General features: G+C 63.1%; 1 protein-coding gene across 1 annotated transcript; it reads left to right on the top strand.

Annotated features, from left to right (window-relative positions):
* The first annotated feature begins 1,178 nt into the window (after window positions 1-1,178).
* CACNG6 (calcium voltage-gated channel auxiliary subunit gamma 6) lies at window positions 1,179-11,472 on the top strand. Its single transcript, XM_065420664.1, has 4 exons — window positions 1,179-1,506; window positions 7,453-7,527; window positions 7,714-7,851; window positions 11,240-11,472. The coding sequence occupies exons 1-4, from the start codon at window positions 1,179-1,181 to the stop codon at window positions 11,470-11,472; spliced, it is 774 nt and encodes a 257-aa protein (XP_065276736.1).
* The last annotated feature ends 2,877 nt before the right edge of the window (window positions 11,473-14,349 follow it).

Raw genomic sequence — 14,349 nt, forward strand, 5'->3', positions numbered from 1 at the left:
GGGCAGGGGGCTGGAGGGCTGGCTGTGGAGGGGAACTCCCAGGGGGCTCTGTGGGGCAGGGGGCAGGAGGGCTGGCTGTGAAGGGGAGCTCTCAGGGGCTCTGTGGGGCAGGGGGCAGGGGGGCTGGCTGTGGAGGGGAGCTCCCAGGGGGCTCTGTGGGGCAGGAGGGCTGGCTGTGGAGGGGAGCTCTCAGGGGGCTCTGTGGGACAGGGGGCAGGAGGGCTGGCTGTGAGGGGAGCTCTCAGGGGCTCTGTGGGGCAGGGGGCAGGAGGGCTGGCTGTGGAGGGGAGCTCTCAGGGGGCTCTGTGGGACAGGGGGCAGGAGGGCTGGCTGTGGAGGGGAGCTCTCAGGGGCTCTGTGGGGCAGGGGGCAGGAGGGCTGGCTGTGGAGGGGAGCTCTCAGGGGGCTCTGTGGGACAGGGGGCAGGAGGGCTGGCTGTGAGGGGAGCTCTCAGGGGGCTCTGTGGGGCAGGGGGCAGGAGGGTTGGCTTTGGAGGGGAGCTCTCAGGGGCTCTGTGGGGCAGGGGGCAGGAGGGCTGGCTGTGGAGGGGAGCTCCCAGGGGGCTCTGTGGGGCAGGAGGGCTGGCTGTGGAGGGGAGCTCTCAGGGGCTCTGTGGGGCAGGGTGCAGGAGGTTTGGCTGTGAGGGGAGCTCCCAGGGGGCTCTGTGGAGCAGGGGGCAGGAGGGCTGGCTGTGAGGGGAGCTCTCAGGGGGCTGGAGGGCTGGCTGTGAAGGGGAGCTCTCAGGGGATCTGTGGGGCAGGGGGCAGGAGGGCTGTCTGTGAGGGGAGCTCCCAGGGGGCTCTGTGGGGCAGGGGGCAGGAGCGCTGGCTGCGGGTGAGCGGGCCCGTGGGCAGCTCCCAGCGCTGCATGTGCCGCTTTAAAACACACGCACCCAAGGCCTTAAAAATAGCTTCTATTGCCCTGGAGACGGGTGATGGCTCCTAACAGGTGCAGGGCGTATTTACAACCGGGGCCGCGGGTGTGAGCTACCGGGCGGCCTCTCGCTCAGCCAGCCAGGGGGTCAGCTCGGCAGCAGGCGTCCGACCTAAATAGCCTGTGGGGCGGAGGCACAGAGCGTCCGCGCGAGGCGGCTGGGGAACCGAGCAGGGGGGAAGGCCGGGCAGGGTTAGGGGTAGGGGTTACGGTTAGGGTTATCAGAGGGGTAAAACCCAGGAAGGATGATGTGGCCCAATTTTTTCCTCCAGCAGGAGGAGCAGCGCATGGGTAGCTTGCGGGGCCGGGTGGGTGGCAAGCGACGCCCGGCCCTCAGCGATGCCCAGGAGGGCAAGATCAAGCTGGCCTTCTTCGTGGCCATTGTGGGGGTGACGCTGACCGTGCTGGCCGTGGGCACCGAGTTCTGGGTGGAGCTCAACACCTACAAGCAGAACCACAGCGCCATGTGCGAGGCCGCCCACTACGGCCTCTGGAAGTTATGCTACAAGAAGCTCTGGGTGGAGGACATGGAGGTGGAGAGGGCGACCTGCGGCCCGGCCGAGCTGCCCGGAGGTGAGGAGAGCCTGGCCCGTCCCCCCTCCTCTTCCTTTGCACTTTCCTTCCTTCCCTCCTCCCTCCCTTCCTTCCCTCCCTCTTCCCTTCCTCCCCTCCCTCCCCCCCTCCCTTCCTTCCCTCCCTCTTCCCTTCCGTCCCTCCCTCCTTCCTTCCTTCCCCCTTACCTTCCTTCCTTCCCTCCTTCCTTCTTTCCCTCCCTCCTCCCTTCCTTCCCTGCCTCCTTCCTTCCTTCCGTCCCTCCCCCTTCCTTCCCTCCTTCCTTCCTTCCCGCCCTCCTTCCTTCCCCCTTCCTTCTTTCCCTCCCACCTTCCTCCCTTCCTTCCCTCCACCTCCCTTCCTTCCCTCCTTCCTCCCTTCTTCCTTCCCTCCCCCTCCCTTCCTTCCTTTCCATCCCCCATTCACTGCCTCTCTCCACCCACCCCCATAAACACCCATCTACCTATCCCCATCCACCCCACCCACCCCGAATAACACCTACCTATCCCCATCCACTCTATCTATCTATCTATCTATCTATCTATCTATCTATCTATCTATCTATCTATCTATCTATCTTCTTCCCCCCCCCCCCACCACTCACTCCCTTTTCAGCCTTCACCTCCATCCACCTCCGCTTGACTCTGATAATTTTTCACAGCTGGAGTTTCATAAATAACCAGATGCCCTCACCCTCTCATGCTTCCCACCCGGGTTCTGCGCAGGGGGTCTGGGAGCCAGGACTCCTGGGTTCTGTCCCTGGCTCTGGGAGGGGAGTGGGGCCTAGTGGCTAGAGCAGCAGGGCTGGGAGCCAGGACTCCTGGGTTCTGTCCCCGGCTTTGGGTTGAACGTATTCGGGCGTCTCCAGGAGTGTTTTGGGTTCTGTCTCTGCGCTTCTTTCTGATGCTGCAGCAGCGACCGATGGCATCAGCTGAATTCCAGTCTGGGGGGAGGGTCCGGAGAAGGGACTGGGGCCAGTTAAAGCGCCTCTTGGCTGGAAAGAGTGAAACTGGAGATCAAGAGCACTGGGGAGCTGTTCTGCGCTGTGGTCTGTTACCATCCCAACCAGGAAACATTCACCCGGCTGGGCATCTGGGCTCATTGAATCCAGTGAAATGATGGCCAATTGCCCCGGGCCCCATTCCCTGCCCCCCTGAGCCAGCCAGTCCCTGCCCTGGGGCCGGATGGGAGCAGGGGAAAGGCCCTACACCCCATTCCCTGCCCCCCTGAGCCAGCCAGTCCCTGCCCTGGGGCTGGATGGGAGCTGGCGTCCCCTAGAGGGGAAAGGCCCCGTGCCCCATTCCCTGCCCCCTGAGCCAGCCAGTCCCTGCCCTGGGGCCGGATGGGAGCCGGCGCCCCTAGAGGGGAAAGGCCCGGGGCCCCATTTCACAACCCCTGGAGGTGTCCCGGGGGTTGTCTCCATGTGGATGTGTCTGGGATCAGGTAGGGTGCGTGTTTAAAGTGCGATAGCTGCTCTGGTCCATTTCCTTCAGCCCTCCAGCAGCAGGACATGGGGTGGAGAGAGGGGCAGGGCCATGGGGTCAGGGGCACAAAGCAGTTATGGCGCCGGGAGCCGGCAGGGGACAAAGGTGGGGTGGGTGCGGGTGGGGCAGAGCTGCCACTGGGGGGACTGTGTTCTGAAAATCTTATACCTCCACCTCCCCACATCCCTCCCTCCATCCACACCCCCATTCCTCCCTCCCCCCCACACCCCTCCCATCCATCGATCCCCCCTTCCCTCCCTCCCTCCCTCCATCCACCCCACCCCCTCCCATCCATCCACCCCATCCCTCCCTCCCTCCCTCCATCCACTCCACCCTGTCCCATTCATCTACCGCCCTCTATCCACCCCACCCCACCCCTCCCTCCATCCACCCCCCATTCCTCCCTCCTTCCCTCCCTCCCCCATCCATCCACCCCACACCCCTCCATCCATCCACTCCACCCCCTCCCATCCATCCACCCCCCCATTCCTCCCTCCCTCCCATCATCCATCGCACGCCTCCCCTCCATCGACACCCCCTTCCCTCCCTCCCTCCATCCACCCCACCCCTCCCATCCATCGACCCCCCCTTTCCCTCCCTCCCTCCCTCCATCCACCCCACCCCTCCCATCCATCGATCCCCCCTTCCCTCCCTCCCTCCCTCCATCCACTCCACCCCGTCCCATTCATCTACCGCCCTCTATCCACCCCACCCCACCCCTCCCTCCATCCACCCCCCATTCCTCCCTCCCTCCCTCCATCCATCCCACGCCTCCCATCCATCGACACCCCCTTCCCTCCCTCCCTCCCTCCACCCCACCCCTCCCATCCATCGACCCCCCCTTTCCCTCCCTCCCTCCATCCACCCCACCCCTCCCATCCATCGACCCCCCTTTCCCTCCTTCCCTCCCTCCATCCACCCCATCCCTCCCTCCCTCTATCCACCCCACACCCCTCCCTCCCTCCCTCCCTCCCTCCCTCCATCCATCCATCCATCCACCCCCACCAGTCCATCCCCACACTCTCCTCCATCCATCCCCACACACCCCTCCATCTATCCCTGTACATCCATTCATCCCATACAGACTCCATCTAGCCCCATGCACACCCGTCTGTCCATCCATCCACCCCCACCCACCCACCCATCAAACCCCTCCATCCATCCATCCCTCCATCTATCCTCCCCACAACCACCCATCCATCCATCCAGCCACCCTGTTACCTGGGGTTCTTTCAACCCAAAGCTCCTGGTAACTTTACTCTGTGTGAGGTGGTGTCAGGAAATAAATCAGGGGAGACACGGCCGTCTGACCGATAGATGGCTGGCACAAACAGGGCAACACAAGAGTGCTCTCACTTAAAGCTATATATTACTTAGTCTTAAGCTCTTCCACAACAGGTTAGTAAAACATCCCCCAAAATCCCAGATTCATATTTACCCAGGGACTTGAGATGGTCTCGAGTGGATAACTGTAGGCGTCCAGTGGCCAGCTGGCGGTCTCCAGGGGAACTTGAGAGGTGTCCAGGCATTCAAGTGTCCATAGAGCTCAGATTTCTTCCCCTTTTTATATCCATCTTGTTAGTATTGCATAGCTTGCTCACTAACAAAACTGCTGAGCAGACGCTAAGTTAAGGGTGGAGATTTCCAGCCTGTCTAGTGGGCAATTTTCCATCAGTTAACAGCTGAATAGCAATAGTTAACTATTGCCAGACTTCCGTCTTGCAAAACCACGTGCTTCGGAAAAACAACTCAAGCCAGGAGGGCAAAGGGTCACGTTTACTCCTTGAGGTCACTCACTTCACCCTCCCCTCTGGGTCTGTTAGCTGTGCTAAGGGTTCAAAAACGCCGTCTTTTAGAGGTTTTCAGTAATAAGCATAACAACTGGAATTCCAGCTGCTGGTAGTGGTTTAAACCTGTTACTGGGCTATCAAAAATCAAAAATACAACCCCACACATCCTCCATCCCCACACAACCCTCCCTCCATCCCATACACACCCCTCCATCCATCCATCCCATACACACCCATTCATCCCATACACACCCATTCATCCCATACACACCCATTCATCCATCCATCCCAGACACACCCCTCCATCCATCCATCCATCCCAGACACACCCCTCCATCCATCCATCCCATACACACCCTTCCATCCATCCATCCATCCATCCATCCATCCATCCCAGACACACCCCTCCATCCATCCATCCATCCATCCCAGACACACCCCTCCATCCATCCATCCCATACACACCCTTCCATCCATCCATCCATCCATCCATCCATCCATCCATCCATCCATGACACACCCTTCCATCCATCCATCCATCCCAGACACACCCCTCCATCCATCCATCCATCCCATACACACCCATCCATCCCTCCATCCATCCCATACACACCCATTCATCCCATACACACCCTCTCTCCCTCCCTCCCTCCATCCATCCCAGACACACCCATCCATCCATCCATCCATCCATCCATCCATCCATCCATCCATCCATCCATCCCAGACACACCCCTCCATCCATCCATCCCATACACACCCATCCATCCATCCATCCATCCATCCATCCCTCCACCCCATCCACACCCCTCCATCCATCCATCCATCCATCCATCCATCCATCCATCCCATACACACCCCTCCATCCATCCATCCATCCATCCATCCATCCATCCATCCATCCATCCATCCATCCATACCATACACACCCATCCATCCATCCATCCATCCATACCATACACACCCATCCATCCCTCCACCCCATACACACCCATCCATCCATCCATCCCATACATACCCCTCCATCCATCCATCCATCCATCCCATACACACCCCTCCATCCATCCATCCATCCATCCATCCATCCATCCATCCCATACATACCCCTCCATCCATCCATCCCATACACACCCCTCCATCCCATACACATCCATCCATCCAACCCATACACACCCCTCCATCCATCCATCCCATACACCACCCTCCATCCATCCATCCATCCATCCCATCCACACCCATCCATCCATCCACCCCATCCACACCCCTCCATCCATCCATCCCTCCATCCCATACACACCCATCCATCCCTCCATCCCATACACACCCATCCATCCATCCATCCATCCATCCATCTGTCCATCCCATAGACACCCATCCATCCATTCATCCCCACACACCCTCCAGCTTCCCTCCAAGAGCTTGGCTCAGCGTGTCCAACCGAGACAGGCTCGTGGCAGGGACCTGTCCACTCCTGAGGGACCTGGGAACCTCTCCTAGCATGTCCAGTGAGGCCCAGGCAGCGTTTTCAGAGTCGCCGGGGTGTTTCCCAGCTGGAGCACAGCGTTGGACACCCGGGGGGGGGGGGGAGGGGGATCACAAAGAGCCAGAATTGAAGCCATTGTCCGGCCAGGCCAAGCCCGTGCACGGTGGGTTGTACAGGCCTTCAGCTCTCCCTCAGTCAGTTCCTAGGTGCCGGAGACCTCGACTCACACCTCCCGGCTTTGCTTCTCCAGCTGGGGTCTTTGCTCCCCTGCGGAGAGCGGGGAAATCCGTGCGCCCTGGGAGCCGGCGTGGTCTCGCTGGCCCCGTTGGTGTCCTGGGTCGGTTTCAGCGAGTTCCTTGGTGAATCTTCATTCCACCCGAACTGGGAGGTAACACGCAGCCACCCGTGTCTCTTAGCCAGTGCTGAGAGCAAATGTAATCGCTTCTCCTTCCACTGGGGAGCCACGCAGTGCATGGGGCGGCGGGTGGAGGGGCAGGAGACACAGATAGGGGTCATAAAATATTACGAAAAAATCCCACTTTGTCATATCATCCACTCACCCCCTCACCCCCTCACCCATCCATACCCTTCCATGCCTCCATCCACCCCCTTGCATCTATCTATCTATCTATCTATCTATCTATCTATCTATCTATCTATCTATCTATCTATCTATCTATCTATCTATCTATCTCAAGCTAATTCCCATCTGTGACAAAACATGGGGAGTGTTAATAAATCTCCCTCCTTCCCCCAATTTCCCAGCCCTTTGGGGAATGCATCGGTACACTCACCCTGCTGCAGAGGGTGAAATTCCTGAGTTACTTTTCTAGTGGGGGTGAGTTGGGGGGGGGGAGGAAGACTCAGGGGCTGGGGTGAGAGTGAGGGGCAGGTTTGGTGGGGCTGGTGAGTTTGGGGTGGAAGGTTCATGCAGGAAGGTTTGGGGGAATTGGGTGCGTGTAGGGGGAGCCCAGGACTAGGATAGCAGGGGACTGAGGGTCAGGATTGAGGGGCACTGGAGATCTGGGGGTCGAGGGAGCCCAGGGCTGGGATAGCAGGGGGTTACTAACTCACCCCACCTGACCCCCTTCTCCCCAAACTCACCCCGACCGCCCGGAGTGTTCACACTTCCTGATTCCCCATCCCCTTCTCTCCCCGCGCCCCTGTTTATATGTCTCCAATTTCTCCACCTTCCTTTCTCCCTTCCCAGAAGCCAACTGCTCCTACTTCAAATTCTTCAGCACCGGGGAGAACGCCCGCATTTTCCAGAGAACGACAAAAAAAGGTTAGAATGTCCCTGGATTGCACCGATGAGCCCATCTACCCCTGTATCCTGCCTCCTCTCTTCCCCAGATCACACCCATGGGCCCATCTAGCCAAGGTCTCTTGGGCTGTACTGGAGGCTGGCAGTGGGGGTTTTCCTCCCAGACTGGGGTAACTCTCTGTCTCCCCCCGCTTCCCGCCCCCCCAGAGCTGAACATCACGGCGGCTGTGATCTCTCTTCTGAGCATCACCCTGATGGTGATGGGCTCCCTGTGCATCACCATGGCGCTGAGCAAAGGGGTGGAGTTCCTGCTCAAACCTGCCTCCTGCTTCTTCATGATCTCCGGTAGGTACCACCTTCCCCGCTCCCTGCCGAGCCCTCTGCCCCTGCAGCCCAGCGCCTCCTGGGGAGCCTCCCGCCCCCTCCCTGCAACACAGAGCCCCCTACTGAGCCCCCACCCCACTCCCTACAGCCCAGCACCCCCTACTGAGCCCCCACCCCGCTCCCTGCAGCCCAGCACCCCCTGTCGAGCCCTGCTCCCTGCAGCCCAGTGCCCCCTGCCGAGCCCCCCACTCAGCTTCCTACAGCCCAGTGCCCCCTGCTGAGCCCCCCACCCCGCTCCCTGCAGCCCAGTGCCCCCTGCCGAGCCCCCCACTCAGCTTCCTACAGCCCAGTGCCCCCTGCTGAGCCCCCCACCCCGCTCCCTGCAGCCCAGCGCCCCCTGCTGAGCCCCCCACTCAGCTCCCTACAGCCCAGTGCCCCCTGCCGAGCCCCCCACTCAGCTTCCTACAGCCCAGCACCCCCTACTGAGCCCCCACCCCGCTCCCTGCAACACAGAGCCCCCTACTGAGCCCCCACCCCACTCCCTACAGCCCAGCGCCCCCTACTGAGCCCCCACCCCGCTCCCTGCAGCCCAGCACCCCCTGTTGAGCCCCCCACTCAGCTTCCTACAGCCCAGCGCCCCCTACTGAGCCCCCCACCCAGCTCCCTGCAGCACAGCGCCCCCTGCCGAGCCCCCCACTCAGCTCCCTACAGCCCAGCGCCCCCTGCCGAGCCCCCCACCCAGCTCCCTACAGCCCAGTGCCCCCTGCCGAGCCCCCCACTCAGCTTCCTACAGCCCAGCACCCCCTACTGAGCCCCCCACCCCACTCCCTACAGCCCAGCGCCCCCTACTGAGCCCCCCACCCAGCTCCCTACAGCCCAGCGCCCCCTACTGAGCCCCCCACCCAGCTCCCTACAGCCCAGCGCCCCCTACTGAGCCCCCCACCCAGCTCCCTGCAGCACAGCGCCCCCTGTTGAGCCCCCCACTCAGCTCCCTACAGCCCAGCGCCCCCTACTGAGCCCCCACCCCGCTCCCTGCAGCCCAGCACCCCCTGTCGAGCCCCCCACTCAGCTTCCTACAGCCCAGCGCCCCCTGTTGAGCCCCCCACTCAGCTCCCTACAGCCCAGCGCCCCCTACTGAGCCCCCCACCCAGCTCCCTGCAGCACAGCGCCCCCTGCCGAGCCCCCCACTCAGCTCCCTACAGCCCAGCGCCCCCTACTGAGCCCCCCACCCCGCTCCCTACAGCCCAGCGCCCCCTACTGAGCCCCCCACCCAGCTCCCTACAGCCCAGTGCCCCCCTGCCGAGCCCCCCACTCAGCTTCCTACAGCCCAGCACCCCCCTACTGAGCCCACCACCCCACTCCCTACAGCCCAGCGCCCCCTACTGAGCCCCCCACCCACTCCCTACAGCCCAGCGCCCCCTGCCGAGCCCCCCACTCAGCTTCCTACAGCCCAGTGCCCCCTACTGAGCCCCCCCCCCACTCCCTACAGCCCAGCACCCCCTACTGAGCCCCCCCACCCCACTCCCTACAGCCCAGTGCCCCCTACTGAGCCCCCACCCCACTCCCTGCAGCCCAGCGCCCCCTGCCGAGCCCCCCCACTCAGCTTCCTACAGCCCAGTGCCCCCTACTGAGCCCCCCACCCCGCTCCCTACAGCCCAGCGCCCCCTACTGAGCCCCCCACCCAGCTCCCTGCAGCACAGCGCCCCCTGCCGAGCCCCCCACTCAGCTCCCTACAGCCCAGCGCCCCCTACTGAGCCCCCCACCCCGCTCCCTACAGCCCAGCGCCCCCTACTGAGCCCCCCACCCAGCTCCCTACAGCCCAGTGCCCCCTGCCGAGCCCCCCACTCAGCTTCCTACAGCCCAGCGCCCCCTACTGAGCCCCCCACCCAGCTCCCTGCAGCACAGCGCCCCCTGCCGAGCCCCCCACTCAGCTCCCTACAGCCCAGCGCCCCCTACTGAGCCCCCCACCCCGCTCCCTACAGCCCAGCGCCCCCTACTGAGCCCCCCACCCAGCTCCCTACAGCCCAGTGCCCCCTGCCGAGCCCCCCACTCAGCTTCCTACAGCCCAGCACCCCCTACTGAGCCCCCCACCCCGCTCCCTACAGCCCAGCGCCCCCTACTGAGCCCCCACCCCGCTCCCTGCAGCCCAGCACCCCCTGTCGAGCCCCCCACTCAGCTTCCTACAGCCCAGCGCCCCCTACTGAGCCCCCCACCCCGCTCCCTACAGCCCAGCGCCCCCTACTGAGCCCCCCACCCAGCTCCCTGCAGCACAGCGCCCCCTGCCGAGCCCCCCACTCAGCTCCCTACAGCCCAGCGCCCCCCTACTGAGCCCCCCACCCCGCTCCCTACAGCCCAGCGCCCCCTACTGAGCCCCCCACCCAGCTCCCTACAGCCCAGTGCCCCCTGCCGAGCCCCCCACTCAGCTTCCTACAGCCCAGCACCCCCTACTGAGCCCACCACCCCACTCCCTACAGCCCAGCGCCCCCTACTGAGCCCCCCACCCCACTCCCTACAGCCCAGCACCCCCTGCCGAGCCCCCCACTCAGCTTCCTACAGCCCAGTGCCCCCTACTGAGCCCCCACCCCACTCCCTACAGCCCAGCACCCCCTACTGAGCCCCCCACCCCACTCCCTACAGCCCAGTGCCCCCTAATGAGCCCCCCACCCCACTCCCTGCAGCCCAGCGCCCCCTGCCGAGCCCCCCCAATCAGCTTCCTACAGCCCAGTGCCCCCTACTGAGCCCCCCACCCCGCTCCCTGCAGCCCAGCGCCCCCTGCTGAGCCCCCACCCAGCTCCCTACAGCCCAGTGCCCCCTAATGAGCCCCCCACCCCACTCCCTGCAGCCCAGCGCCCCCTGCCGAGCCCCCCACTCAGCTTCCTACAGCCCAGTGCCCCCTACTGAGCCCCCCACCCCGCTCCCTGGAGCCCAGCGCCCCCTACTGAGCCCCCCACCCCACTCCCTATAGCCCAGCGCCCCCTACTGAGCCCCCCACCCCACTCCCTACAGCCCAGCGCCCCCTGCCGAGCCCCCCACTCAGCTTCCTACAGCCCAGTGCCCCCTACTGAGCCCCCCACCCCGCTCCCTGCAGCCCAGCACCCCCTGTCGAGCCCCCCTCCCTGCTCCCTGCAGCCCAGCGCCCCCTACTGAGCCCCCCACCCCGCTCCCTGCAGCCCAGCGCCCCCTACTGAGCCCCCCACCCCGCTCCCCGCAGCCCAGCGCCCCCTGCTGAGCCCCCCACTCCCCAGCGCCCCCTACTGAGCCCCCCACCCCGCTCCCTGCAGCCCAGCGCCCCCTGCTGAGCCCCCCACCCCGCTCCCCGCAGCACAGCGCCCCCTCCTGAGCCCCCTGCCCCGTTCCCCGCAGCACAGCGCCTCTTAGCGCCGCTCCCACTCTCCCTCTCTCCCGGCAGGGATCATGGTGCTGATCAGCCTGGAGGTTTTCCGCCACTCGGTGAGGCGGCTTATCGACAGCGACCAGAGCGTGCCGCTGGAGTACGAGTACTCGTGGTCCGTGGCCTGCGCCGTGGCCGCCGGCGCCGTGCTGATCTTCGGTGGTGGCTGCTTCCTCCTCCTCTCCCTCCCGGCCCTGCCCAAGAAGCCCTGGCAATGCTGCGCCCGGAGCACCGCCACCAGCAGTGCCTGATGGACACCATCCGGGGGGACGTGGGCCGGAGTCTGGGGGTGGAGGGGTCACCGACAAACTATTTCTTTACGGCCCACCAGGGGGGGCGCCCTGCCTCAGATCAGCCCCCCCCCACCTACCAATGAACCTGTGGGGATTTTACTGTTGCATGGGAAGGGGCCGGAACGCGGGATATTAAGGAAGAGGGTGGCATGATAACGAGGCGGGTGGGGGGGAGGTGGAGGGATCAAATTAATAACCTCAGCAGGTCTGTATTTAATCCTGGGTTTTATAAATGGCTATTTTTAGCTGGAGGGGGTGTCTTTCTGATCTCAGTCCTCCCCACCCGGGGTCAATCCAGAGTCACTCCCAATTGCAATGGGAGCGGGGCTGAGTTCTGATCTCAGCCCCCTGGGGTCAATCTGGAGTCACCCCCAATTGCAATGGGGGCGTGGCTGGATTCTGATCTCAGCTCCTGGTGTCAATCCAGAGTCACTCCCAATTGCAATGGGGGCAGGGCTGGGTTCTGATCTCAGCTCCTGGCGTCAATCCGGAGTCACCCCCTGACTGCACTGGGGGCAGGGCCGGGTTCTGATCTCAGCTCCTGGTGTTAATCCAGAGTCACTCCCCATTGCAATGGGGGCAGGGCCGGGTTCTGTTCTCAGCTCCTGGCGTCAATCTGGAGTCAACTTCTGGCGTCAATCGGAGTCACTCCCAATTGCAATGGGGGCAGGGCCGGGTTCTGATCTCAGCTCCTGGTGTCAATCCAGAGTCACTCCCAATTGCAATGGGGGCAGGGCCAGGTTCTGTTCTCAGCTCCTGGCATCAATCTGGAGTCAGCTTCTGGAGTCAATCCGGAGTCACTCCCAATTGCAATGGGGACAGGGCTGGGTTCTGATCTCAGTTCCTGGCATCAATCCGGAGTCACCCCTGACTGCAATGGGGGCAGGGCCGGATTCTGATTTTAGCTCTCCGGGGTGTCAATCCAGAGTCCAGATTTACCCTGTGTGAGCTCAGAATTCAGGCCGTGTTAGGAATTAAGAACCGGCTCTTGGTGCGAACGTTGCCCAAAAACCATCGACTTTGTTTTCCGGACTGAAAATCATGATCTATCGGGGATCGATTTATCGCGTGTAGTGTAGATGCGATAAATCGATCCCTGATCGCTCTCCCGTCGACTGCTGAACTTCACCAGGACGAGAGGCGGAAGCAAAGTAGACGGGGGAGCTGCGGCCGTCAATCCAGCGCCGCCAGGATGCGAAATAAGTAATTTTAATTCGATCTAAGATACGTCGATCTAAGATACGTCGACTTCAGCTACGCTATTCTCGTAGCTGAAGTTGCGTATCTTAGATCGATCCCTCCACCCCCCACACAGTGTAGACCAGTTTCACCAGGTGGGAAGGTGTGTGGGGGGGTGAAATTGACAAAGACGCCTCTGTTTCAGATCTTCACTGGGCCGCGTGCCCTGCCCCGTGGGCTCTGCATGGGGCCCCCCTCGATGTCCCCACAGCGCGCTGGGCGGGCATTTTTGGTGCTGCCCCCAAAGTGGCGACCGGCAACAGTTGATATTTTTCAGTCTGCCCAAGACAGGAGCCATCTCCCCAGCCCCCCGTCAGTCGGGCCCCTCAGCTCCAGCCTGGGCGTTAGACCTGGGCTGGTTCCCGTTGCTGCAGACGACACAAGCCGGACGCATTTGGGTGGGTCGTGGTTTCGCTGCAGCCGGCCGACGGGCGTGGTCACGTGTCTGATGCTTGAGGGCGCTTGGGGCGAAAGTGATCGTGAAAGGATGGGGTTTATGGAGAAGGGAAACTGGGGAGAGGCGCAGGGCAGGGACTGGCTGGCTTGGGGGTGGGGAATGGGGCATGGGGCCTTTCCCCTCTAGGGGGCGCTGGCTCCCATCTGGACAGGACATTGTTTCAATCTGAAGCTGAAAGTTTGACGAAAAGGAAACTGAGAAAAATTGGGGGGGGGGGGGGGAGCAGAAAGGTTCAGGGGTTGGGGTGAGTTTGGGAGGCTCAGGGGTGAGATGGTGAAGGTTTTGGGGAGGGAGAAGTTGGGGGAAGTTTTGGGGGGGTCGGGGCATTGGGGAAAGGATCAGGGGCCCCAGGGGTGAGTGGGGGGAGGTTTGGGGGGAGGGGGAAGGTTGCGGGCCCCAGGGGTGATTGGGGGGAGGTTTGGGGGAGGTGGAAGTTAGGGAAGGTTTGGGGGTTCAGGGGTGAGTGGGGGAAGTTTTGGGGGAGGGGGAAGGTTTGGGGGCCCCAGGGATGAGTGGGGGGAGGTTTGGGGGGAGAGGGACGTTGGGGGAAGGTTTGGGGGGTTCAGAGGTGAGTGGGGGAGGTTTGGGGGGAGAGGGATGTTGGGGGAAGGTTTGGGGGGCTCAGAGGTGAGTGGGGGGAGGTTTGGGGGGAGAGGGACATTTGGGGAAGGTTTGGGGGGTCAGGGGTGAGTGGGGGTGGTTTGGGGGGAGGGGGAAGGTTGGGGGGAAGGTTTGGGGGTTCAGAGGTGAATGGGGGAGGTTTGGGGGGAGAGGGACGTTGGGGGAAGGTTTGGGGGGTTCAGAGGTGAGTGGGGGAGGTTTGGGGGGGAGAGGGACGTTGGGGGAAGGTTTGGGGGGGTCAGGGGTGAGTGGGGGAGGTTTGGGGGGAGGGGAACTTTGGGGGAAGGTTTGGGGGGCTCAGAGGTGAGCGGGGGAGGTTTGGGGGGAGAGGGACGTTGGGGGAAGGTTTGGGGGGTCAGGGGTGAGTGGGTGGAGGTTTGGGGGGAGGGGGAAGTTGGGGAAGGAGGGGAGTCGGGTGAGGAGGCCGCAGGTAGGGCAGGCTGGCACCGGCGGGCGCGACGGGTCTGTGTGGCGCGGTGAGGACAGCGCGTCCCTGGGGCCCGGGGCCGCGGGCCGGG

The sequence above is a fragment of the Emys orbicularis genome, chromosome 21 (assembly GCF_028017835.1).
Source record: "Emys orbicularis isolate rEmyOrb1 chromosome 21, rEmyOrb1.hap1, whole genome shotgun sequence".
NCBI classification, from domain to species: Eukaryota; Metazoa; Chordata; order Testudines; family Emydidae; genus Emys; species Emys orbicularis.

Coding starts and splice junctions, on each gene's coding strand:
- CACNG6 (XM_065420664.1), top strand. CDS start 1,179: ATGATGTGGCCCAATTTTTTCCTCCAGCAGGAGGAGCAGCGCATGGGT. Junction 1,507..7,452: donor CCCGGCCGAGCTGCCCGGAG/GTGAGGAGAGCC, acceptor CTCCCTTCCCAG/AAGCCAACTGCTCCTACTTC. Junction 7,852..11,239: donor CTGCTTCTTCATGATCTCCG/GTAGGTACCACC, acceptor CTCTCCCGGCAG/GGATCATGGTGCTGATCAGC.